Below are 25,768 nucleotides of genomic sequence, written 5' to 3' on the forward strand. Positions count from 1 at the left end.
ACGCCTTGTATTATTGCTATGATTACACGTCCATTTCCATTGGGTATTGCTATTCACCGCATCCAAATTCCTGTCCATCGCCCATTTTTGACATATTTGCCCTTCTCATTTTATTTCATCCAAAACCTTAAAAGCTCTCTCTCCCTTTCTCTCCCGAACACAAATCCCGGATTTTACAAAAATGGATCCAAGCATTTCCAAAGATAATGATTTCGAACACGAGATAATATTACGATTCTTAAATACGTGTCTGATTAATTTTTAAATTTTTTTTTTCGGTTTTTGCCTGAACGGGTAGAGCGTACTCTCGCTCCGTAGGCCGAACGGATGAACTACCCGTTCGACTTAGGGAACGGGCAGTATGCGCCACCCGTTCCACCTACGGGACGGGTGGTACGCGCCACCCGTTCCACCAACGGAACGGGCAGTACGCGCTGCCCGTTCAGGCAAAAAATGTGGAGAAATTTGAGAAACCTAAGAAGGTAGAAAGGATTTTAGAGAATTTTAATTTTTTGTTAGAAAAAACGAGGAGGGCAAATATGTCAAAAATGGACGGTGGACCGGAATTTGGGTGCGGTATATAGCAGCCCACTTTCCATTTGCTTAAAAAAAAAAAAAAAAAAAATTACAGTCCATGCCCTTATTCATTGCTGTTCTAGGCGGTCGGAAATCCCCCACCCGTTGAGGTTGCGCTTAAGTTGTTAATTGAGCTGTCTCACCACTCGGCTCTGCGGTACTGAGTAGCTAGTGAAGAGGATAAGGAAAAGGAATGAATTCTTCGCTGATACTTCGTCGTTTCTTCTGTTCTGCTTCACCAGTATCACCGGCACCAACACTAGCCGTAGCTACGTCTGCTTCTACTTCTAAGAAGAAGCCCCTCGTCTTCTTGGGCTCTCCTGATGTATTCTTTGCACCTATACACATTTGATATTTGGTTTGTGGAAATTTGATTTCTTCTTCTTCTTCTGTTAGGTTTCTGCAACTGTGCTAGACGCTCTTTTTAATGCATCTTCAGCACCTATGTCCATCTTTGAGGTACTCACATTTCCATATACGCCTTCAGTTCTTTGAAATGTATAGCAATTAAAGTCTCTTTTAGTCCTTTTTTCCCCTTATTATTGTTTGCGGGTTATGTAACTACTACTCTTTTTCATTGGAATTTGCTAAAGCGTGCAACCATTACTTGAAATTGGCTGATAGATGAACTGATGCAATTCAATTTTACGCTCTTTAAGACAATAAGTATCCACCGCTCAGTTTTTGTGAAGATTACTTAATAGTAGTCTTGAATGACTAGGGTTTTTTTCTTTGTTTTCCTCTCATTTCCGAGATAAATAAATTGCATAGGCCTTAGCATGTTTGGATTGACCTATCCTTAGCATTTGATAGTTTATGATATGGCAGTAAACTTGTCTTTGCATTGTTTCCAAATAACTCTACTGGGTTTCTAAAAGTGTCCTCCCCCCTCTCCCTTTATCTGTGTTACTAATTTGGAATATTTTAGGTTGCAGCCATAGTCACTCAGCCACCTTCGCGAAGAGGCAGGGGTAAAAGGATGATGCCTTCACCAGTTGCTCAGTTTGCCCTTGACAGAAGCTTCCCCTCTGACCTCATTTTTACACCTGAACGAGCTGGAGAGGTTACCAATGGCTCTTTTATTCTGTACAAATGACATCTCTATTAGCCGACCCTGAATCATTTCGGACTAAGGCTTTGTTGTTGTTGTTACAATGCAGGATGCTTTTTTGTGCAGTCTGAAGGCGTTGCAGCCTGAACTTTGCATTACAGCAGCGTATGGGAACATTTTACCCACCAAGTTTCTCAATATTCCACCAATGGGTTAGTCAAATGCGCTTCAATTATTAACTCTGAGAATTTCATTCTCTTCTACTTTTGAAATGAATAAGCTGTGTGCCAACCGTATGATAGTTTTGGTAGTGTATTACTCATTAGGTTGAACTTAATGCTTAATAAGATCTTTATGTTGCAATTACAAACATATTTGAACGGAAATAAGACTGATCAGCCAAGATGAGGTATCGATATTTAAGTTACATGGACATTTTTTTTAGGACAATTAGATCTCAATAGTTAGGTTACAACCGGGTGATTGTGATGAGAACAGTAAAATAATTAGGGTTCTGTGAAAAATCTTTGAATCATAATTTTAAATATCATAGCTCTATTCAGAGTTGATGGTCAGTTCACCTCTGATCCTTAAAAATTAGATGACAAGATATTCTCAACTTATGTTTGCAAGGAAAAGGAGTGAATTCACAAGTAGAGTTGCTAACTCTGTTCATGCTAGTTAGGAATCTTTGACTCTAATGGATCCTGGCCAAAAGTAAAGTCTCTTCCAAGAAATTTTTAGTTAAAGATGGAATAAAAATAGTGGAACAACTTAAATCAAGAAACACATAAACCCAAATGAAACATGAAAAGCAATCCTTTCGAGTTAGAAAGGAACTCAGTTCCGATGCATAAATCATAACATTACTCTACCTGTTTCAATTCTTCTTTGATAATCCAAGTTTTTTTGTTTGTTTGCTTTGGTTTGCTCAACTACTTCGTCAAGAATAATTTGTCCAATTATCCAAAGCTAGATTGAACCTCTTTGATATCTAGCACTTCTTTGATAGCATAAGCTTTTGCAACTGGCGAAATTAAATTTCATGGGATATTGGATGTGATCACAGTTGTTAAAGGCGCAAGGCGCGCTAAGGCGCCAAGGGGTTCTGGAGCCTAAGGTGAGCCAAGGGGTTCTGGAGCCTAGTCTCAAGGCTCAAGGTGAGGCGCATAAAAAAAAAAAAAAAAAAAAAATATATATATATATATACTCTTTTACTACTGAAGCATAAACCAAAAAAACACACTTATGACCACACAAACAAAACAAAACCCATAAAAACATAATACTAAATCATAAATGTCAAAAACACCAAATTAAGTTCATACTTCATAGAGACACTAACATATACTTAACGTCTTAACCTAAAAACCTCACTATAACTAATGCTACTAAATTAATAACCATTCATTATCAATCAAAAAGAACACACACAACAACAACAACTAATAATCATCATCATCAAGATCATCACTCTGTTTCTTCTTCACTCCGTGTGTCAGGCGAAGTTTGTTTTTGCCTGGAGTGGAGGAGACTTCTTTCTTTACATGACTCATTCTCCTGATCTTTCTCTATTTTTTACATATTTAATTATGACTAAGACTCTTGATATTCTTATTTAAATTAAGGGTTAAGATTAATCTTATTTAAGTTAGATTAGTGGTTGAGATTAATCAAATAGTTATTTTAGAGAAAACGGTAAAAAAAAAAAAACACCTAAGTAAAAACCGCCGGGCGCACTAGGCTCTAGGCTCCCAGGCGCAAGCGAGGCGCACAAGGCGAGACGCGCCTTTAACAACTATGGATGTGATTGCTTTGCGTCTTCTTTGAGAGGATATGAAACATCCCTCTTGTTGTCCCTGTAAAGAGATTGTATTTTAAACTTTACTTGTGATCCATAACGTGAACAATCAACTAGGATCTTGCAATAAGAATACGATCAACATTCACCAATGCAATATCAGATGAAGCTTTAATTTTTCAAGTTACCTTCTATAGTGAATTATAGCAAAACGTTGAGAAGTTACCAGTATCTTTTGCCCTTTCTTTAACCACCCTACTTTACTGGATGAGGAATATTTATCCTTTCAATTCGTCCATGGATTTTTGCAATATGTATGCTTTATGCTTCTTCTCTTAATCACAAGATAATATATATGTCATAAGCAAAAAAGAAGTAAATAGCTTAATAAAATCTTGCTCTTCCTCCTTGGTGTTTGCGATCACCAACTTCCATGATCTCTTGCACTAGATGGACATCAAACTCCTTTAGGTTCTTATCACACAATCATCAAGACCTAGTTTTAATCTTTCCCATAACTATTCTAAGTTTACCCTTTCGAGTAGAAAAACAAGATGTTCTGCCTTCTCTCTACTAGAAAGAACTTGTAATTTCTTCCTCCTTTAGTTGCACAACCATGAATGCTTTGTCCATCATAAGGCACTCTATCTTTACTTTATCACTTTTCTCGACATTCTTGCACACCGATGCAAGCGCATTCTAGCACCTCAGCAGGGAACCATTTTTCAGATGCTAAAGATATATGTACACAATTACATATTCATCCCTAGTAGAATGATTCAAACTAGTCAATTGAGAAGTAATATTTTTTCGTTATTCTTAGATAAACCAACACGAATTTATTGAACTCCATAATATACTCTCATTGTCATGTTCTGCTCCGTGGAACTATTCATACAATGCGATTTTATAATCAACTAGGAGAAATTGCTGTGTGCTTTCAATTGCTGATAGGCTTGTATTGCTGAGCACGCCACTCTTCAACTCCTTTCCACCACTGAAGTGGAGGAACCTTCAATCAAGCTTTGGAAATAGTATCTTTTGATATTTTCGATGAGATTCAAATGTGAAATATTTTTCTAAACTACCTTCCCAGTCCAAATAATCTTCCACACAACTTTCCATGTAAAGCTATTTCAACCTTGATTCTGTTTCAAATCAAAAGCCTCTAAATGCTGCTATCTTGATATCTTCTAGAATCTTGAGTTGCTTGTGATCACCTTTTGGCCATTTAGGCTTCCATACAAGCACATGTCAAATCATCAATCATTCTTTGCATCATAGCCAAGTTGTTTGAACACTTTGCGGTGCCACTTGACATTATGGAAGGATTTGGGTCAGTTAGATCACAAAAAATAAGGTGAGAATAGGGTGATCATTATTCCAATATTATAGACAAATTACAATTTATGAATAAATATACTTGTACTAATTGAAATGAATATGAATACTAAGCCTTGTCTAGAAGGAAAAGGTAAACAAAATAAAAGTTTGACCATAAAGGATCCTAAACAATAATAGAAACTAACAATAAACAAAATTAAATACTGGAGATTATAAATCAAAGCAAGGTAAAAACAGACACAAACTCCAACTTTAAATTGGATGTTCCTGCACTTTTAAGTGTTAGTTTGATATTCAGTGGATTTTCGTCCTTTATCCTTCACGCTTGAGTTTGACTTGTTGAAAAAGATTTATCTGCCTACGTTAAATTAAGCTTGTTCAAATTAACTTCAGAACAATTATTTCTGAAATGAATTGCGACCAAATATAAATCCAAAATATTAGATGCTTTGTCAAATTAGGTCATTTAATCTATGCTTTAGCCACAATTCATGGGCCGCAAGATATCACATTTATGAAATTGTGGGACAAGGTGCTTGCTTCTATAATGTAGAGCTGTAGTGTCTTCTCATAATTAATTTGAAACTTCTAGGTTCATACAAGTTTGACATCAAATATGAGAACACGTGCTAGGCTTCTACTATAATAAAGTTTCTATTTTATTTCATGCTGTTACAAACTAAACGTGCTTCACGAATGTAAGATTATCCCCATAACTTTACCACATAATGCTTGGCGTAAAAGAGATTCTGATTATGCCATAAATTGTTATTCTGACAACAACATTTAATCCTTGCATGCATCCTAGATTCAATTATCCTTTGGTACCATTAAGATAGTTTCTTTTATTCATTTCGCCATCCCCTGCAAACATTTCTATATATTGATTCTGTTTGAGTATGTCTGGATTATGATTTCTGACAATAGGAATTAGGGCAGAAGTAGAGTTTAGAGAAAAATAAGAATAGAAAAGAAGAGAGAAATAGAGAATCAGGACGAAGAGAGTAGAGAAGAGATAAATTTTCCTTAATATAATTCTGATGCGTTTCCTTACAAAGGCATGGCCGTTAATATAGGAAAAGGTATTGCTGATGTGGCAGCAGTACAAAATTCACAACTGTAATACTTACAGCTGTCTAACTAACTTCTAACAACTTCTAAAGCAAATAACAAGGCAAATAACTACTGCTAAGCAATTATCAAACTAGCAAATAACAGCCTCATTAATTCCCCTTTAATTCCTATCCGATATCATGACAATACCCTCCCCTTTAGCCAATTATTGTCCCCAAGAATGTAGAAAGTAAGGGACTGAGCTGCCAACACAGCATGATTCGCCCAAGTAGTGTCCAAGACCGCTCCAAAGTCTTCGTGTTGTAGTAACGTCACCACGCAGCTTGAATAAGCAGTCTCATTGTGCCATCAAGCCTCCGGAATTCTAGACAGTACTGTTGTAGTAAATCCTCAACCAGGTCCAACATACCAGTCCACCGTGAGAGAATAATATGGCATGGCCCTGTGAATAATTCCACAGGTTCCCCTTTAAGGATTACTACTCGCTCAATAGCTGTCCTGACCTCATCTAGGGTTGCAGTTTTCTCAGACGATTTTGCATTGTCGCCAGATCTTGGATACCAGGATTCTTCTTCAGCTTGGACTGCAAAGCAAGTATTTCGTCTGCCTCACTGATTTTGTCATTTGAGCTACAGTATCCATGTTCAACCAGTTGATCCCTTGAATTATGCATGCCTCCAGGATTCCAAGGCCAGCTACTGCAATATCATACTTAGCTGCAAAGACAAAAATGGGAGTAAGGACAGATTTATATCCTAGTGCAAGCCCAAAATTAAGATTAGTGGAAGCTCCAGTTCGGTAGGACTCAGCAACATCTAGAACAGTGTTGTACACATTGCTGATGTAGTAGGCAGTGATAAATCCAATAATAAGCCCAACCCAAGGGCCAGCTGCAACACATAAGAAAAGTTGCCAATTCTTCACAACCTTCTGGGCATAGTTGTGAAAGGCGACCCAGGCGATCAAGCTACCGCCTTCTGTAATGGGAGGGGGGTGAAATTCGAAAGGCGACCGCCTTTCCACTGCAGGCGAGAGGTGGTTCCAGGCAAGAGGCGGTCGCCTTTGGGTCTAAGGTGATATTTAGGTCGCCTTTGGGTCTCAGTTGGAAGACTTCATCTCCTCCAGGCTTAATTCATCCAATTCGACAACTTCACTTCAACTCCTCCAACTGCACAGTCGATCTAAAAGGTACATACTTCAACAACTTTACTTTTCTCTCTTCTCTGCTCTGTTCCTAACTTCTATTTCTCACTTCCATCTTCTTAGTTTCTTTTCTTCTTCCCTTACTTTTCTTGGTTCTAAGCGTTATGCTGCCCAAATTTTTATGACTTGTTCTAATTGTTATGCTGCTCAAATTTTTATGAAATTTTGTGAAGTTTTTACAAGTTTATTATTAGTAGTTGTTGTGTTGTGCAAGTTTATTATTTGTTTTGTTAGGTTTATTATTAGTTATTAGTTCTTAAGTGTTATGCTGCCTGAATTTTGCAGGCTTTTTATGAGTATTAGTAATTCTAATACATCGAAAGCTACACAAAGAACGGATCCTTGTTGGAAGTATGTGCAAGAGGTCAAGGCAGGGAGCTCAAATGATCTAAGATACCATGAATGATTTAGTTTTTTGTTTTTTACAACTTTAGAAGTTAAACTAGTCAATTTGAGTTATGATTTTATTTTTTGTGTTTTTCTAATTCTTTTGTCGCCTCGCCTGGAAGCGATATTTTGTCCTTATTGCCTCGGCTAGCCTTTTGCCTTTCGCAACTATGCTTCCGAGTCTCGAACTTGAAAATAGTGAAGGAAGATGGCAGAGCAATCAAACAAAGTAATTTCAACAGTAATCTCTGCAGTAGCAGTTCCCATTGTTCATCAAACCACTGTTGCTGCTCGCTGAACTCCTTGCGGTACCGTTCAATTTGCTGTTCAAAGTCTTCCATGGCCGGAGGAAAGCTCTCTGATACCAATGTCAGAATTATGATTTCTGACAATAGGAATTAGGGCAGAAGTAGAGTTTAGAGAAAGTGAAGAATATAAAAGAAGAGAGAAATAGAGAATTAGGAGGAAGAGAGTAGAGAAGAAGATAAAGCGGCCTCTTGCCAATTAAATTGGCAAGGGAAGGCTTGCCCCCAATACACCCTTGTGGTGGGACCCCTCCCCGGACCCTCGCTCAGCGGGGACGCGTAATGCGACCGGGCCGCCCTTTTTTTTTTTTTTTTATAATTATGATGCTTTTCCTTACAAAGGCGTGACCCTTAATATAGGAAAAGGCACTGCTGATGTGGCAGCAGTACAAAACTCATAACTGTAATAGTTACAGCTGTTTAACTAACTTCTAACAACTTCTAAAGCAAATAACAAGGCAAATAACTACTGCTAAGCAATTATCAAACTAGCAAATAACAACCTAATTAATTCCCCTTTAATTCCTATCCGATATCGTGACAGAGTACAAAGGAATACATTGACAACAATTGGACTTGCAAGTTTCTACATTGATATATCTGATTGAGGCTAGCCAATAACAATTTTGGCTAAGAGAAGATGGACCAAAGAAAATAATCTATAAACCCCATTTAGTTTCGATATGGAGGTTTATTGAGTTATATTGGAATTGAGCTTATAAAGAAAACTATGAATATTTAGGGCAGGCTGGCAGCAGTATAAGTCTTCACTTTTTTTAACATGGAGCTTTAAAGCATCCACTTTATCCAAAAATAGATTATCTATATCCAGGATTCTAAATTTGGTAGTTATAATTTTAGTTTTCTTTTATGGTTTGTGATTGAGTAAGTTAGATAAGCATATTATAATATACATGTGTAAAAATTATAAAACTATTAATTTTGGGTATGCAAATCAATGTAAGTCAATGTGTCTGAAAGTTAGATAGTTTAAGTATTCATTTACATTTAGATTTTCTCCCTCTCCGGTTCATCTTCTAACTTTAGTCTACTAATATAGTAATCTAAGGTTTTCTTATTGCACTCTTCACTGAGAAGAAAACTGTTGATACTTGATATGCTAAGAGAAGTTATATGAAAATAATGATAAGCCATCAAGTCATGTATTTTCAAAACTGCATGCAAATTATTAAGCTTGTGGCTTGTGCAATAAAGTGAGAGCAAGCTGGAGGATAAACAATCATTATTGCTTCCTTTTTCCTGCATCAAACAATAGTATGGAGAATTTTGGCATCCTTAGGTTAGGTCTAGAACCTTTATAATCTCAAATTTTTGCATAGCATTAATTCTCAAAGTCAATGAAAGCATCTAGGAATATGATAATTAACTCCTTGCTTTTCCAAACTATGACAGGGTACGTGTTATGGGCCATGTATAGGATCTCATCACAGGTCTTTTCACAAGAAAATCTTCGATTTAGGAAAAGCAAGGGAAATCAAGGATTTTCTTGTGAAAAGACCTGTGACGAGATCCTATACATTGGCCCATAACACTAAGATACTGCAAGAGAACAGTTACAGAAAGTGCTTTTCCATATTTTGACATTATGATGGGGCTGAGATGCATAAATATACTTTCATGGCTATCTATGCAGGGCACACAAAGTATAAATTGTTGAACATACAGCTTATGACTTATAGATACTTTTGGAAGTACAAATGAGTGCTGAAAATGATATGTTGACAGCAAACTAAAATATATCTTTGTATAATTTTCTAAAGTGCAAGTGTGACTGATTCAGGGACAGTCAATATACACCCAAGTCTCTTGCCGCTGTACCGTGGAGCTGCTCCAGTTCAGAGGGCATTGCAGGTACTCATTTTCAAAGGATGTCATCAATATGAATGTTGTACAGTTGCATATCATGTAACTGAATCAAAAGTCTGTGCATTAGGATGGTGTAAAAGAAACTGGAGTGTCTTTAGCCTTCACTGTTCGTGCTCTGGATGCTGGACCTGTAATTGCGTATGAAAGACTGGTTATAGATGATCATATTAAGGTATGAAGGATGATTGTATGAATTGGTAATTTCTGAAGTTTTGGATTTATTCCTATTACATTTTTGCTAACCCCAATAATACTAACATAATGGAAGAAGTTGGACCATTTAGTGACAATATGCCTGAACTAGCCTTTCAAAATTGACTACTCTATAGACTCGGTCATTAGATAATTTTATTGCATTTATTTTTCTATACATGCGTGCATTCACATAGAACAGCAGTGGCACTACTGACTTTGGTCTTAGTTGGATTATCTTATAACAATGTTTTAGCTATTATTCATTTCTTCTGCATGCATTCACATATAATTCTTGGCTTAACAGGCAATCATCATTGGTTTGAAACCATTTTATGACTTCATCTACACTCACTTTTGCAGGCTCCTGATTTGCTTCCATTGCTATTTTCTGCAGGTTATTCTCTTCCTAATTTTCTCTATGTTCTTGCAACTGCTCTTGTATTCATGCTCAAATCCTTAAAGGACATGCACATTTCATCTCATAGTTGATTTATTGTTCCGTATATTCTCCTAGTATTTACTTCACATCCAAATTGATTCATCTGATCTTTTAACCGTGTTACTCATTAATTTGTCCTTATTTTTTTTTTGTGTTTCGGAGTTATATGGCAAAACTTCAGCTTCACTGTATTTTCTTTCTATTTCATAAGTAGATTACTTTCTCCATTTTTAAGGAAAAGATATACTCATTCCAAAAACCTCAGTAAAATAAAAAATAAATAAAATGCTGACACTGAGCTTCTTACAGTAAAAGTTTGGAGAGCTCAGAAATCCTCTTTTCTAATTTTATCTCTACCATAGATTTGTAAATTTTCCATAATTGCCATGTTTTCTCATAAAATTTAAAAGCTTTATAAAATACTTACCAGAAAGTTTACATTTTCCCTTGCTGACAGAAATATGTTAGTTGAAGTGTAAAAACAAAAACCAAGAGAATAGTGGGCATGGAAAATGAGGGAAGATGTAAACTTGGATACTTGACAAAGAATATGGTCTTCAATGGTCAAATAGCTTCCAGGTTATCCAGGACTAGGATGTGTCTTTCTCCTAAACATTAATGTCAAGAAATGTTTCTGAGCTGTTTTGTTGTGCTTTTTTATTTTTATTTTTTATTTTTATACTGCATGTTTTTCTAGCATGTATTTGTCATTAGTTATTTATCGGTATATGCTTGTAGTATTCTATTGGGTAATTAAATATATCCTTTGCTTCAGAAAATTATTCAATGAATGATCTATTCATAACTTAATAGGATCCAAACTTCTGATTGATGAGCTTCCTTCTATACTTGATGGAACTGCTAGGGAAAAAGCTCAACCTCAAGATGATAATAAAGCTACTTTGGCTCCAAAGGTTGGATTTCTCTCTCCAGCATCAGATAGCAGCACAAATGTGCATATGCTCTAGTTATTGTGCAACCCTTGTCAGTTGTTTTTACATTATAGTTTGTTTTATGCGTGCATGATTAGATGAGGATTGCTTTCATCATTCATGTTATCCATGGAAATGCTTTTCTGATGAGAAAGAAATGATCGCCAGAATCATTGCTTTCCGCAAATGTGCTTGATTTTCCTGGGCTATCAGAAGCATTAAAGTTGCTGATAATAAGATTGTTGGAAGTGTACTGCACATGAGTTAATTGTATGATAACATAACAAGGTTTTATTAATGGCTACAAGTACAAAATGGGACTTAAATTCGTACCCTACAGACAAACTAGCCCAAATTAACCCCTGAACTTGGTAACCTGTCTGAGTCACACGTGACATCCAAGAGCATTTTTGAGATGCCTTTTAACTCTTCATTACCAGCATGTGTTCTTCAAATATTTGTTTCTCGGGCTGAATCGTTCCGAGTCATGAAGTTTAGGGGTTAAGTTGTCTAAAGAAGTTCATTTGGCTAACTTGTCTAGAGCGTACAAGTGTAAGGCCATATTTACTTAATAGCCATTTTAATTTTTTTTTTTTCTGGTATGTTGTCGTGTGACCAAGAGGTCACGGGTTCGAGTCTTAGGAGCGGCCTCTTGCCAAATAAATTGGCAGGGGAAGGCTTGCCCCCAGTACACCCTTGTGGTGGGACCCCTCCCCGGACCCTCGCTCAGCGGGGACGCGTAGTGCGACCGGGCCGCCTTTTTTTTATGAGATAATCTATTTCCTGCAAATTTTGACTAAATTTTGATAATTTGCATAAAAGATGGAGTTGTTAGAAATACTTATAACATTTTTTGTAAATAAGCTACTCAGCTCTTGTGCTGGATTGCTGTTAGAGAATGCTAACAGGAAATAGGTAAACACAAGATATAAACACAGTTGGATGAACTTAGTAGTGTAGTTTATTTGAGATAAGCAATGGAACAGCACCCCCTGCCCACCACCACAATACAGGTGGTCCCCAAAATAGTTAAACACCTCCTAAATCCCAAAAGCAACAGACCCCTCTTTATTTATACTAGAACTGTAGACTAACTGACAAAACCTCACTACCCTTCCCTTAGCTAATTTCCAACTTTACCCTTCCTCCTAGTGTAGACTATTAGCACTCTTGGTCCTCCAGTTTCTTGATTCGGATTGTTAACACTGCCGCCTGCTGGGGAAATAGTCTTGTCCACAAGACTAAACGGCCGGTACTGAATTCGGATCATGATTTTTTCCTCCCAAGCTCCGCACTTCTGGCCTGCCACTGAATAAGCCACTGTTTGACTTGCTCTCCTCTCTTCGTTACTGTATGTGTTGCTATGGATTGGTTGTAAAGATTCATCAATGTCAATTTCAAACCCGGCTGGCAGCGATGGTTCCACTGAACTCAGCTGATATGCTCTTTTTAACATGGACACATGGAACACCCGGTGTACTCTAGACTATGGAGGCACTTGTAACTCATAGGCTACTTCCCCAATTTGCTTTATAACCTGAAACAGACCATAAAACCTTGCTACCATTTTTTGATTAATTCGCTTAGCCACAAATTTCTGTCGGTGTGGACCTAATTTTAAGTAGGCCCAATCTCCCTTCTCAAATCCTCTCTCGACTTCATTGCTTGTTGTGCCTTGTTCAAATTGAACTTCAACTGAACGAAAGCAAGTGTTCTATCCTCTAACTCCCCTGCAACCATCTCAATCCTAACTTCTGCGGGCCCAGCATAGTTTTAAAAGTCGAAAGGCGAGTCAAGGCGACAAGGGCAAAAAATCGCCTTGAGGCGAGGCGAGAGGCGAGGCGACAAAAAAATAGAAAATCAAATAAAATTAAATTAACTCAATAAAAACTATTAGTACTTAAGGATAGTTTAATTTCTAAGCTTATAAACCAAATTAACTTAAAGTCTAATAATAAAGTGCTAATTCTTAAATCCAAATAGCATAATATCAAGCATATTCATCCCCCAAATCCAACTCCTCATCAAGATCTATATCCCCATCAAGTTCTTCCACTTCATCATCCTTATATTCTTCTTCTTCTTCATCTTCAACTCGATACTCATCATCATCCTCATCATCATCCTCATCATGGACCTCATCTCTAACAACTTGAGGAGGATTGGCTTTTGACCGGGAAGAGTTTCCTCTAACGTATGTCTTTGTGACATTAGCACTTGCGGTAGGGGTGACACTTTTGCCTTTTGCCCTAGTATTGTAGACATCTTCTTCCGCTCCACTAACTATACTAACCATAGTCCATGGAAATTCGTCATCATCCTCAAATACACGATCATCATTGTCATTATTATTCTCTCCCTCCATTCTACCCGTCAACCACTCATTGCAATCATCAATATCCTTCAAACTAATGGTGTCCTTAACCCCTTTTCGATTCTTCAAAGATCGATTATACTTCACATAAACTAAATCATTCAAACATGTTTGAGCTAGTCGATTTCTTTTTTTGCTATGAACCTACAAAATAATAATTAAGAACAACATTAATGACTAACATAACTAATATTAAAACATAAAAAAGCTTATTACAATTATTTTTATTAACTTACATGTTCAAAGAAACTCCAATTTCTTTCACAACCCGATGCACTACAAGTGAGACTAAGCACTTTGATGGCAAATTTTTGTAATTGTGGAAGACTTCCTCCAAATGATTTCCACCAATCAACTAAACACAAAAAATTATAATGCTTATTAAAATGCAAATGCAAACAATGAACTTGAAGTTGGAAAATTCAAATGTCCAAAGTTATTATTTACCTGGATCTACTGTTGTTCGTTGCCTAACCGCCATCTTCATTCCAAATAAATCATGAGGTGTACTATTATGATATCTAGTCAACTGTGTATTGATTTGGTCTTGCTCTTCCTCACTTGGAACCAATCTCTCCAATGTCTGATAAAATCCCTTTCTAACCTCATCATTCTCATCCGCTGCACCGAAAAATGCTGGATTTAACAAATAACCAGCTGCATGCAAAGGTTGACGGAGTTGTTTATTCCATCTCTTGTCAATTATTTCAAAAATATTATCATACTTATTTGTATCACCATCGAAACTCTTCGCTATCGCCGCTTTAGCCATATCCATAGCTTTATGGATATATCTCATCGCAGGTCTTTTCTCGCCATCCACCAATCGAAGCACGCGGACTAAAGGACCAAAGATCTTTAAAATGTAAAGAGTGTCCGCCCAAAATGCCGCTAACAATACATAACCAGCCACTGTCTTTCCTCCAATTTCTTTTGCCCACTTGCTTTTGGTCCAATCATCAGAGACAAACATCCTTCTCAAAAGATTCTTCACCGAATGCATGCGGTAAAGTGTGAGATAAACAGTGGCAAATCTTGTGATACCAGGCCTCACAAGCTCTCTTTGATTAGTGAATTTTCTCAACAAATTCACTACACCTGGGCGAGTATAAATGTAGGAATTCAACTTCACTGCCCTCTTTACAGTTCTCTGGACAATTGGCAACTTCCCAATATCTTCCAATATCAGATCAATGCAGTGAGCTGCACATGGCGTCCAATACAAGTTTGGCCTCTTTGCTTGCAAAAATTTGCCTATATGTTAAAAAAGTATGATAGCCAAAATCAATTAAAGATTGCAAAATAATAAAAGTAAAAGTAAAAAATTTAATAATGTAATAAATTAGCATTGTTTACCTGCAAGTACATTTGATGCAACACTATCAGTAATAAACTGAACAACATTCTGCTCTCCAATTCTTTCAACCATCTTATCAAACAATTCAAACAACTTCTCTCCGGTTTTGGAATAATCAGAAGCATCAACTGATTCGATAAAAACAGTCCCTTTGTGAGAATTAACCAAAAAGTTAATCAAAGTTCTTTGCTTTTTGTCTGTCAAACCATCAGCCATAATTGAACATCCATACTTTGCCCATTCTTCTTCAAATGATTTCATTTCATCCTTCACTTTGACAACTTCTTTATTCAAAAGGGGAACTCGAACTTCATACATTGTAGGCGGCTTCAACCCAACACCATACTGTCCAATGGACTCTACCATCACATCAAAGCTAGGATAATTAACAGCATTAAAAGGAATTGCCGCATCAAAAAACCACCTAGCTATATCCGCACAAGCTTTTTCTCGCAACTCTTTTTTGCAAGCTTCATTTATTGTTGTTTGTCTCAACTTTCTATCTTTCACGACCTTTTCAGCATCTTGCTTGAAAAATACATCCATTGGACCCTTCACCCTTGGTTTCTTCGGGATATGAAATTTAGAAAGACTTTTCTTTCCACCCCGACTACCAGACTCTCCAAGATCATCCAACTCCGTCTCATCATCCCCAAAACTATCTAAATTGGTGATATCTACATCTTCCACCAATTTACATGCCGCCTTTTTAGATGCAACATAATTAACAATTTCTTCTTTCACATGAGGTGGACATTTTTTGCACACCTGAACACTAGTATTTCCTCCAGCAATGTGATACTTAGCTCGGCATATTCCAGCTTTGGAGACAAAGTCACAAAAGTTACACTTGAGATCATTTGTAGAAGGTGGCTTATTTATCGTCACATACTTCCAACAAGGATCCGCTCTTGCATTCGGTTTTTTCGATATAGTAGAATCATTTACACTAGCACTCATTTCCAAACACCTACAAAATTCAATCAATTGAAGCCATCTTAATAACAAAAATGATATACACAAAATAGAATTTCCATATAATGAATCAAATTCCAATCAATTTCCACAAAACAGAAAACATATAATCAATTAAAAGCATGAATTCAAATCAAACCATATAAATTCCACAAAACAGAAAACATATAATCAATTAAAAGCATAAATTCCACAAAACAGAAAAAAGATAATCAATTACAAGCATAACCATATCTCAAATCAAAACTATAAATTTTCACAGAAATTCGGCAGCATAACGGCACAATTACATGGAAAGAAAGAAAGTATAAGAAGAAAGAAAGTAAAAAAAGAAATCAAAAGTGAAGAAGAATAAGAAAAACCCTAAACCTAAACAACAAAACAGAAAAAGAAGATAAAATAAAGAGGAAAGAAGAGAAAAAACATACCTGTATGATTGATGACCGGCTGCCGGTGAGTTGAGAAGCAGAAACTCGGTAGTGTGTGGAGGAGAACTATCGGCGGTGAGGAGGAGAAGAAGAGAGCCGTTGGAGTTGGGGGCTGTATTGTGTCTGTATGTTTCTTTTTCTTATGGCTCGTGCGTTTTCCTTTTAATAGAAATTAGGGTTTTTATTTTATTTTATTTTTAAAAAAAAAAAGTCCAACTTATCGCCTCCCCTTCAAAAGGCGGTTGCCTCTCGCCTCAGGCCGCCTCTCGCCTGAGGGCCAGAGGCGAACGCCTCTTGAAGGTAAGCCGCCTTCCATTTTGGAAGGCGGCACGGCGATCGCCCCTGTCGCCTCTCGCCTGAGGCGACAGAGGCGATCGCCTTTTAAAACTATGGGGCCCAGTGTATCCGGTTTGCACAAGTTTGTGGCTGTTCTACTGCAAAGCATCTAAAATATGCCTCCAAGCACGTTTGTAACTTCAGTGTGCCCATGAGTCTCCGGATGATAGGCGGAAGACAGTTGCAATTTAAACAGCTCGGACCAAAACGAGCTCATAAAAATGGGGTCACGGTCGCTAAAGATTGCCTTCGGGATGCCATGACGACTTCATTTGAAATAATTCTGCTACAGATTTAGCCGAATACATATGCAAGTAAAAAAATGAGCATACTTGCTCAGCCTGTCCACCATGACCAAAATCGAATCAAACCCCTTAGACTTGGGTGACCCTGTGATGAAGTCCATTGATAATTCAGTCCACACCACTTCTGGAATTTCTAACATAATTCTAAACTGTCTTACTCATCCCAACCCAGTAAACATTTGCTGCCACATGTCTTTAAGTCAGGTAGAACCCAGAATGGCCCCCAATCGGAGATGAATGAAACTCATGTAGCAAGAAAGGAATTAAAGATGAGCTGTCCGAAATGACTAACTTGTTTTTGTACAACAGTACGCTTCCTTGCAATTTAAACCCGACTTGGTCGAGGGGTCTTTGAGGAGGGCTGCCCTTATCTTGATTAATTGCGGATCAGTTTCAGCCTCCTTAAGAAGTTGCGACCCGTCTTCCCATTTAGGATATGAATTTATTCACCGTAGCTCACCATCTTCCTCACGCTGTGATAGTGCATCAGCGAATGTATTTAGTTTGCGGAGTTTGTAAAATATGTCAAACTCATAACCTAGAAGTTTTGCCACCCAATTCTGTTGATCACAAGTTGTTATCTGCTGATTAAGGAGATGTGTTAGACTCTCCTTGGTTAGTGAACACCCGAAACTTTTTGCCCAGCATCAGCAAGTAAGGTCGCCAGTGATGGATAGCAAGGGCCAAGCCCATGATTTCCTTGTTGTAGGCAGACTTAGCCAAATTTCTGTCCCCTAATGCCTTGCTGAAATACTCTATTGGTCTTGCCTATTGCATTAAAACCTCTCCCACTCCTCGCCTGGACAAATCACATTCGATGTCGAAAGGGTCATCAAAATTTGGTAAAGCGAGGACCGGTGCTTGAATAATGACCTTTTTTAGTGACTCGAAGGTTGTTTGAGCATCCCCACTCCACCGGAAACCATCTTTTTTTTTGTGAGATCAGTTAAGGGCCTTGCAATCTTACCATAGTCAGCGATAAATTTCCTATAATACCTGTCAACCCGGGGAATCCAGGAACACCCTTCACCGTTTTCGGGACTGGCCAGGAAATAACTGTTTCAGCCTTCACAGTTTCCATTTGAACTCCTTCGCCATTGATCATATGACCCAAATATTCCACAGTTCGCCCTCCAAACTGGCACTTCTTCCAATTGGCCACAAATTGATGTGTTTCTAGGACCTTTAAAACTGCATCTATGTGCTTCATATGTTCATCCCAACTACTGCTGAAAATCAGTATATCGTCGAAAAAAACAAGCACGAACTCTCGAAGAAAAGGCCTAAAGATATCATTCATTGTTGCTTGGAAAGTAGCCGGAGCATTCATCAATCCAAACGACATCGTGAGATACTCGTAGTGCCCGTTGTGTGTACGGAAGAATGCTTTTTCAATGTCGCTGCTCTCCATTCGGGTTTGGTGATAATTGTTCGGGATGGTCACTTTGTTGAGGGCCCGATAATCCACACACAAATGCCACTTTGTATCCTTATTCTTCACCAAAAGGACCGGGCTTGAATAAGCACTATTGATGGTACAAATTATGCCATGAGCTAGCATATCTATGACTTGTCTCTGAATTTCATCTTTTGTGGTAATGGATGTAGCTGTAAGGACGGCCACAGGCGATGGTGTGAGATGTCTTTCTCGGGGGAGGTAGACCTCTTGGTTCCGCAAGCACTGAATGCAATCTGTCCAGCAATTTATTCAGTTTCTTTCTCTGTTTTTCATTACCCTTTTTCATTACCCTTTGTCATGATACCGGATAGGAATTAAAGGGTAATATAATTAGGTTGTTATTTGCTAGTTTGATAATTGCTTAGCAGTAGTTATTTGCCTTGTTATTTGCTTTAGAAGTTGTTAGAAGTTAGTTACAGTTGTGAGTTTTGTACTGCTGGCACATCAGCGGTACCTTTTTCTATATTAAGGATCATACCTTTATAAGGAAAATCCTCAGAATTATATTAAGGAAAATTTATCTTCTTCTCTACTCCCTTCCTCCCAATTCTCTAATTCTCTCTTCTTTTCTATTCTTCTGTTTCTCTAAACTCTACTTCTGCCCTAATTCAGAAATCATAATCCTGACATTGGTATCAGAGACAGGTTTCCTTTGGCCATGGAAGACTTCGAATAGAAAAATTGAACGGTACTGCAGGGAGTTTCGCTAGTGGCAACAACGGTTTGATGAACAATGACAACTACAGTTTGATAACAAAGACTTGTTCGATTCCTTCATCATCGGTTACCTTGTTGAGATGCTGAAGCACCCGTCGTCAAATTCACAAAGGAAAGCAGCTAACATTCTTGAATTTGTGAAAATTATTAATCCAGACTTGATAACAATTTGGAGCCCTACGAAGAAGCAGAAAAGTGAGTTGGGCCCTTGCTTGCTAACCACCTTAATTGCTGCTGATTTGCTTGAGGTCAAGACTCTAGAGGAAATAAAGTCAGCCTTGAAGAGGCAGCTCCTCATCTCTACTGCAGTGATTACTGTTGAAATTACTTTGTTTAGTTGGATTGCTCTGCCATCCTCCTTCACTATTTTCAAGTTCGAGACCTAGAAGGTTGTGAAGAATTGGCAACTTTTCTTATGTGTTGCAGTTGGCCCTTGGGTTGGGCTTATTATTGATTTATCACTGTATACTACATTAGCAATGTGTACAACACTGTTCTAGATGTTGCTGTGTCCTACCGAATTGGAGCTTCCACTAATCTTAATTTTGGGCTGCACTAGATATAAATCTGTCCTTACTCCCATTTTTGTCTTTGCAGCCAGCTTTTTTGTTAGTTTCAACTTTGCAGCTAAGTATAATATTGCAGTAGCTGGCCTTGGAATCCTGGAGGCATGCATAATTCAAGGGATCAACCGATTGAACATGAATACTGTAGCTCAATTAAATGACAAAATCAATGAGGCAGACGCAATACTTGCTTTGCTGTCCAAGCTGAAGAAGAATCTTGGTATCCAAGCTGTCCAAAATTTATCTTCTTCTCTACTCTCTTCTTTTCTATTCTTCTCTTTCTCTAAACTCTACTTGTGCCCTAATTCCTATTGTCAGAAATCATAATCCTGACACCCTTGCTAAATTCCTCTGCTCTGGCTTCTATTGCCCCTTTCTCGTCTTCATCTTCTTTTGACCATAACTATAAAGAGGGTGGTTCCTGACGACTTATACTCGAACCCACAATCTCCACTAGTTGCCCCTCCTTCCAAAATTTCATTCTTCTCAATTTCCAATCGGGGCAGATTTCTCCTAAAGTTCGAAGCCACTCAATACCGAGAATCACATCCAAATTTCCCATATCCAATACTAAAGCTTTCATGTGACACTCACATTCACCCATACCAATTTTGAGCATAGGGCAGTGTTGAAGGACTTTAACCTGATACCCATCACCCAACTGGATTGTTAGCTCTCTTCCCCCTCGCACTCTAAACCTAGAGACTTCACCAATCGCCAAGATATAAAATTGCGAGTCGCTCCACTGTCTACCAAAATTGAAATAGGGATTCTAGAAATTTTACCCTTGAATTTGAACATTTTCAAGTCTTCGTCAATATTACTAGCCATTCCGTTCCATTCTAGGACTTGACAATCACAATTTCCATCTCCTTCACTGCCTTTTTCTTATGTTGATGGCTTTCACCACGACTATTTCACCTTCTTCTTTCACCTCCTCATGGTATGCTAACAGCAAAATCCTCAGTTTCCCCTCTGTACAATGATGTTGCGGGGAGTAAGGTGTGCGCATCTGAAGCAAAGACCCTTCCTCAGGTCCCTCCATGCATGCCTATGTCAAGCCACAACTCTTCCGGCGTACGATTGATTGTGAAATAGGTCTCCGCCCTTATCAGCCATCCCTTCGGATTGATGCCATCAAACATTGGCAATTTTACTCTCCGTTCGGCCAAATACGGATCAATCCCCGATGACATTGTGTTGTTGACTGGAGTTAACTCGCCCATCTCCAGTTGTCTCCTTGGAGATGGAGTGATGACATTGCTCATCATGAGAGCATTGCTGGTGCTTTCTTCAGTCCAGTCTGCCCCATTCCGACCCTGCAAGACAGACTCTCCTCGCTCTGAGGGAGTTTCTCAAGTTTCTTCACAATGAGAGCCAACTGGTGTTGTATTTCTTCCGACGACACTTGCAATGGAGAAACGTTTTGAGATAAAATGGTGGCCTGATTCCCCATGCTACTAAGTTGTTTTTCGATCCCCACTATTTTAGCATCTGTAGCGTCAAATTTGTTCTGGATTCGTGAATCCATTTGGTCGCGGGTCTTGGACATCCGGCAAGTTGGACCAAATTGATAGAGAATGCTCACAAGAAATAGGTAAGCACAAGATATAAACACAGTTGGATGAACTCAGTAGTGTAGTTTGTATTTGTGATAAACAATGGCACAGTAGCATACAAGCAAAACGTAATGGCTAAATAAAGGTACACCCAGGAACACAGCCCCAATTCCAACGTCACAATACAGGTGGTCCCCAAAATAGTTAAACACTTCCTAAACCCCAAAAGCAACAGACCCCTCTTTATTTCTACTAGAACTGTAGACTAACCATAGTTGTCAAATCGAGATTTGACTCGTGAATCGAAATCCTCATTTTGTGAATTGTGACGTTCAAATACATAATATTATAAAAAATTAAATATTTGTCATGTTGAACTTAAAATGTTATCAAATATTAGTCTAGAGCGAGTATAGTAGTTTCTGTTGTTGAAGTTCTTGATGAATGATGATGATGATAATTTGGTTCTGATCAACTGTTGCACCATGACGAAGTAAAGACGTTTTCTAAATGGGATGGGATGGGACGGGACTTGCATATTGAAATTGGAAAATCATGTTAATATGTTCTGATTTATTAATTAATTATAATAATCTTATTTCTTCTTCTTTAAATTTCTTATTGGTTCTTTTTCCACTAATTTATCTCCTTCCTTAATTAGAGTTGTAGTTTTCCTAAATAACAATATGAAATCTGTGATAATTTAGATTCGTCCTATAGATCCGGCTCGAAATAGAGTTGAACCGTACTATTCGAATCGTGAATCGTAAGATTCTATGATCATTTAGATTCGCGCTATATATTTGGCTCGAAATAGAGCTGAATCGACTCGAAATTGTAAGATTGTAACAACGAGACTAACAGACAAAACCTCACTACCCTTCCCTTAGCTAATTTCTAACTTTAGACTCTTAGCACTCCTCCATTTTCTTGATTCGGATCGTTAACAGTTGCAATGTATTTGAGATGTTAAACATGATTTTGATATTTAATGAATAAAATATTCATTCAAGTTATCTGCTTTATGCAGATAACTCCTGATGAGTCATGGTTATCCTTTGATGAAGAAGCTTTTGTCCTACATAATAAGGTGAGCTCTTACTTTGTCCTCCTAATTAGATTATGCAATGAGTATATATGCAATCTTTTAGGTTCGTGCGTTTGCAGGGTGGCCAGGAACACGGGCTAAAGTAGCACTTGTGGACAGCAAAGATGGTCACCGAGATATCACAGAACTGAAGATCATCACTACACGAGTTTGCCAGCATGATATTATCCACGACATGGAAGCTGATGAGATTATATGTTTCAAGGGTTCTTTAGTGTTTCCTTGTGGAGGTTCCACTGGACTGGAGGTCTGCTCAATTATTATATGAATTTTATCTTGAAATAATTTGTGTTGCTATGTACAAAAAAAGAATGTGTAAAATGAGTGAAACATATTTCAAAGTCCCTAGGAAAAAGCAAAGTGAAAGAAGATATCTTTTGACAATTGAACTATTGAGAAAGCACATATTTTACTTGTTGTTTTCAATGGCAGGTGTTGGAGATTCAGCTTCCTGGAAAGAAGGTGATCAGTGCAACTGCCTTTTGGAATGGTTTGCGAGGCCAAAAGGTGAAGAAATTGTAGTAGAGATGGCGCCTTACTAGTAAGCAAAATTTGTTCATTTTTTTATATATTTTTGTTTTGGACATATCTGTATTGTGGGGGAAGACCTAGCCACTAAAGAGGGAATTAACTTATAATTGATATTGGTAATTTATCAAGCAACCTTGTAGTGAAGTGAATCAAGCAGTATAAGAAATTCAGGAAACAAATTTACAAAGTTATATTTCTAAATGTTGAAATTGAAAGAATAACATCTGGTAGCTTTCTTAAGCATGTTATTGGTTGGATATATACCAACAAGTGTTTGTATGTAAATTCTCTTGTTTAGGGCATAGAATAGGTCACAGGAGAAGAAATGCTTCCTTTTTTATTGGCCAATTGTGCTTTAAACCCAACATTCTCTACCAAGGGTTTAACAAGCTCCAGCTTTAGATTCTGCTGAAAAACAAGTTTGCGTAATTGTGTTTTGGATGTGGACTGAAACTTAAAAAATAAAAAATGCACTCACTGGATTGGATCGAATTTTATGAAAAAGAAAAGAGGATTGGAATATACTTAGTATTGGCCAAGGCAAACTATAGCTTTAAATTAAATTATAGATTCTCAAGCAAAGCAATTCATGTTCTAATTTGTCAACTATTCTACACGTTTCTTGGTTCGGTTACTCAAGGCATGTAATAATTAATTTAAGATCAATTCAATTATAAATAAAACCAGCTAACAATCAAAATCCTATAGAGCCATATGACATAAATAAATGTTAGAAAGATGATGATAATCGTATACCAGTAATTTCAAAGATATGCAATTTTAAGCATTATCTGGTTGCCAGGTTGGTTAGAACTTATGTAATTGCTTGCATATGAAAAGAAATATATTATCGACTCGAAATTAACAGTCTAGTAAACATTTGGCCTAAAAATGCATTATTTTGTATATGGAGACTAAATATGCCATGCTTTAATAATTATAAGGTCTCAGTGTCATATTTTGATTTTATTGAAAAATAATGTGTTTATTCATATGCATGGATATAACCGAATTTTCTACCTAAAACAGCAGCAGTCTTCACTAATTCTTGAAGTTAATGGGCGGAGATAGCAAATTAGGAAGGAATACTTAAAAATATGCTTCCATGATGATAAGTAAGTAAAATCTGATTAAATATTTTGGAAATTTATTTAATTTTAAAATTTTGTTTTCCAATTTTGGGGAATGAGGTAATATTAGTACTCAAGTGTATGAAATCAACTTTACTGAAACCTTGATTAGAAATATTATTGAAATAAGGTAAGCAAGGGGTTTAACCGTAACTTTAGTTTAAGGGTATTTTACTTTTTTTTTCATTTCTATTCTTCATTCTCTTTCTTATTAATTTTTTTTCATTTTTATTTCTTCAATCCACGTAACTTCAAATCACTCTATTTATCTTTTTTCAATCTCCTTTTTGAGGAATCATCAATCTCTAACATTTGATACTTCACTAAAGATTTCATCTTTCATTTTTCAACCGGATTCCATGTACAATTGTTGTCGTGTGACCAGAGGTCACGGGTTCGAGTCTTAGGGGCGGCCTCTTGCCAATTAAATTGGCAAAGGAAGGCTTGCCCCCAATACACCCTTGTGGTGGGACCCCTCCCCGGACCCTCGCTCAGCGGGGACGCGTAATGCGACCGGGCCGCCCTTTTTTTATTCCATGTACAATTTTTCTTCTGATTTTTTTTTTTTTTGTTTTTTTTGTTGAGGTTTTATCGCATTTCCAATCTTTCGAGAATTCAAAGCAAGATGACTGATACTCAGCAACAAACTCAATAGCAGCCACCTGTATTTACGAATCCTTCATTGCATTCAACAAACTACTATTACATGAATCCTGAAGAAAATCGTAACTTGGTGCCAATTGCTCAAATGTAACAATTTTCATTGTTGGAGTTGAGAATTTCAAAAAGCATTGCGAGTAAATAACAAGATGTCTTTTCTTGATGGAACTTTAGCGATTCCAGCTTGACAGATGAACTTTAGCGATTCTAGCTTGACAGATCCAAATTGAGCTGCTTGGGAAAAATGTAACACTACGACCTTTTCTTGGATTTGTAGGCAGTTATCCTTCCATAACACTATTTATTGGTTTGATAATTGCTAAGATGCTTGGTAAAATTTGAGAAAACGAGGTGATTCTTTTAAAATTTTGAATTTCAAGAACATTTGTATACTTTTTATTCAAGGATTTTTAACAATTCAAACTATTACACAGACAAATGACACTTTGGATGGAATTGACTCATTTCAGGTCCTTATCTGTTTGTAAATGTGCCACTCTTTTGACTAAGGCTAAAGCATATCAAGAAGAAGATTTTGTTATCCGATTCTTAAAAGGATTAAATTCTGAGTATGCAAATGCTAGGTCTCAATTTTTCTTAATGAAGTCAGGTATGATATAACTGCAATATTATCCTTAGTTTTATAGTAAGAGAGGCAAAAATTTGGTCATAAGGTGATAGTAAATTTGGCTAAGGGCCAATACTATGATAATAAGAAAAAGGGACCAAAATGTAGGCATTGTGATAAGTTAGGACACACTGTGGAACAATGTTATCGAAAACATGGTTTTCCAAGTAGCTTTAAGTTCACAAAGAAAAAGGCAATATGACTACTAGTGTACTACTGAGTTTGAAAATCAGTCTATACTAAATTCTATGTCTGGTCAATCCAATACTTTGCTAAGAACAGAATATGTCAGACTAATGAGAATTCTAGATGATAAAGATCAATCTCAGGCATCTCAGTCTCAATCTAAATGACGTATTGTAGGCAATGTGATTTCATGTACTTTTCTATTTTTTTCCTTTATCAGTAATGCATGTATGAAATTCTTTTGATGCTATGAAT

General features: G+C 37.3%; 2 protein-coding genes and 1 long non-coding RNA gene across 8 annotated transcripts; 2 read left to right on the forward strand and 1 right to left on the reverse strand.

Annotated features, from left to right (window-relative positions):
- Positions 1–648: 648 nt before the first annotated feature.
- LOC136202117 (uncharacterized) lies at positions 649–25,140 on the forward strand. Of its 6 annotated transcripts, none has more exons than XR_010674318.1 (13): positions 649–901; positions 973–1,035; positions 1,505–1,639; positions 1,737–1,839; positions 9,543–9,613; positions 9,696–9,800; positions 10,184–10,217; positions 11,076–11,176; positions 22,301–22,360; positions 22,422–22,625; positions 22,811–22,919; positions 23,942–24,024; positions 24,625–25,140. XR_010674318.1 is itself a non-coding variant. In XM_065992630.1 (12 exons), the coding sequence occupies exons 1-11, from the start codon at positions 770–772 to the stop codon at positions 22,898–22,900; spliced, it is 1,098 nt and encodes a 365-aa protein (XP_065848702.1). In that variant the 5' UTR covers positions 649–769; the 3' UTR covers positions 22,901–22,919; positions 24,625–25,139. The 6 variants fall into 6 exon arrangements, 4 of the variants coding, with proteins under 4 accessions (XP_065848702.1, XP_065848685.1, XP_065848694.1 ...); XR_010674316.1 differs by having other exon boundaries at positions 23,939–24,024; positions 24,625–25,139; XM_065992630.1 differs by lacking the exon at positions 23,942–24,024 and having other exon boundaries at positions 24,625–25,139.
- Positions 2,110–8,718, forward strand: LOC136202142 (uncharacterized). Its single transcript, XR_010674326.1, has 3 exons — positions 2,110–6,440; positions 6,528–7,034; positions 7,335–8,718. It is a non-coding gene; the product is annotated as an uncharacterized lncRNA (long non-coding RNA).
- On the reverse strand, positions 12,873–14,169 carry LOC136210553 (uncharacterized). Its single transcript, XM_066001872.1, has 2 exons — positions 13,805–14,169; positions 12,873–13,712 (listed from the first exon to the last, which is right to left on the reverse strand). Exon 2 carries the CDS (start codon positions 13,557–13,559, stop codon positions 13,185–13,187), a length of 375 nt encoding a protein of 124 aa, XP_065857944.1. The 5' UTR covers positions 13,560–13,712; positions 13,805–14,169; the 3' UTR covers positions 12,873–13,184.
- Positions 25,141–25,768: the final 628 nt, after the last annotated feature.

Source organism: Euphorbia lathyris, chromosome 1, assembly GCF_963576675.1.
Source record: "Euphorbia lathyris chromosome 1, ddEupLath1.1, whole genome shotgun sequence".
Classification (NCBI taxonomy): Eukaryota; Viridiplantae; Streptophyta; class Magnoliopsida; order Malpighiales; family Euphorbiaceae; genus Euphorbia; species Euphorbia lathyris.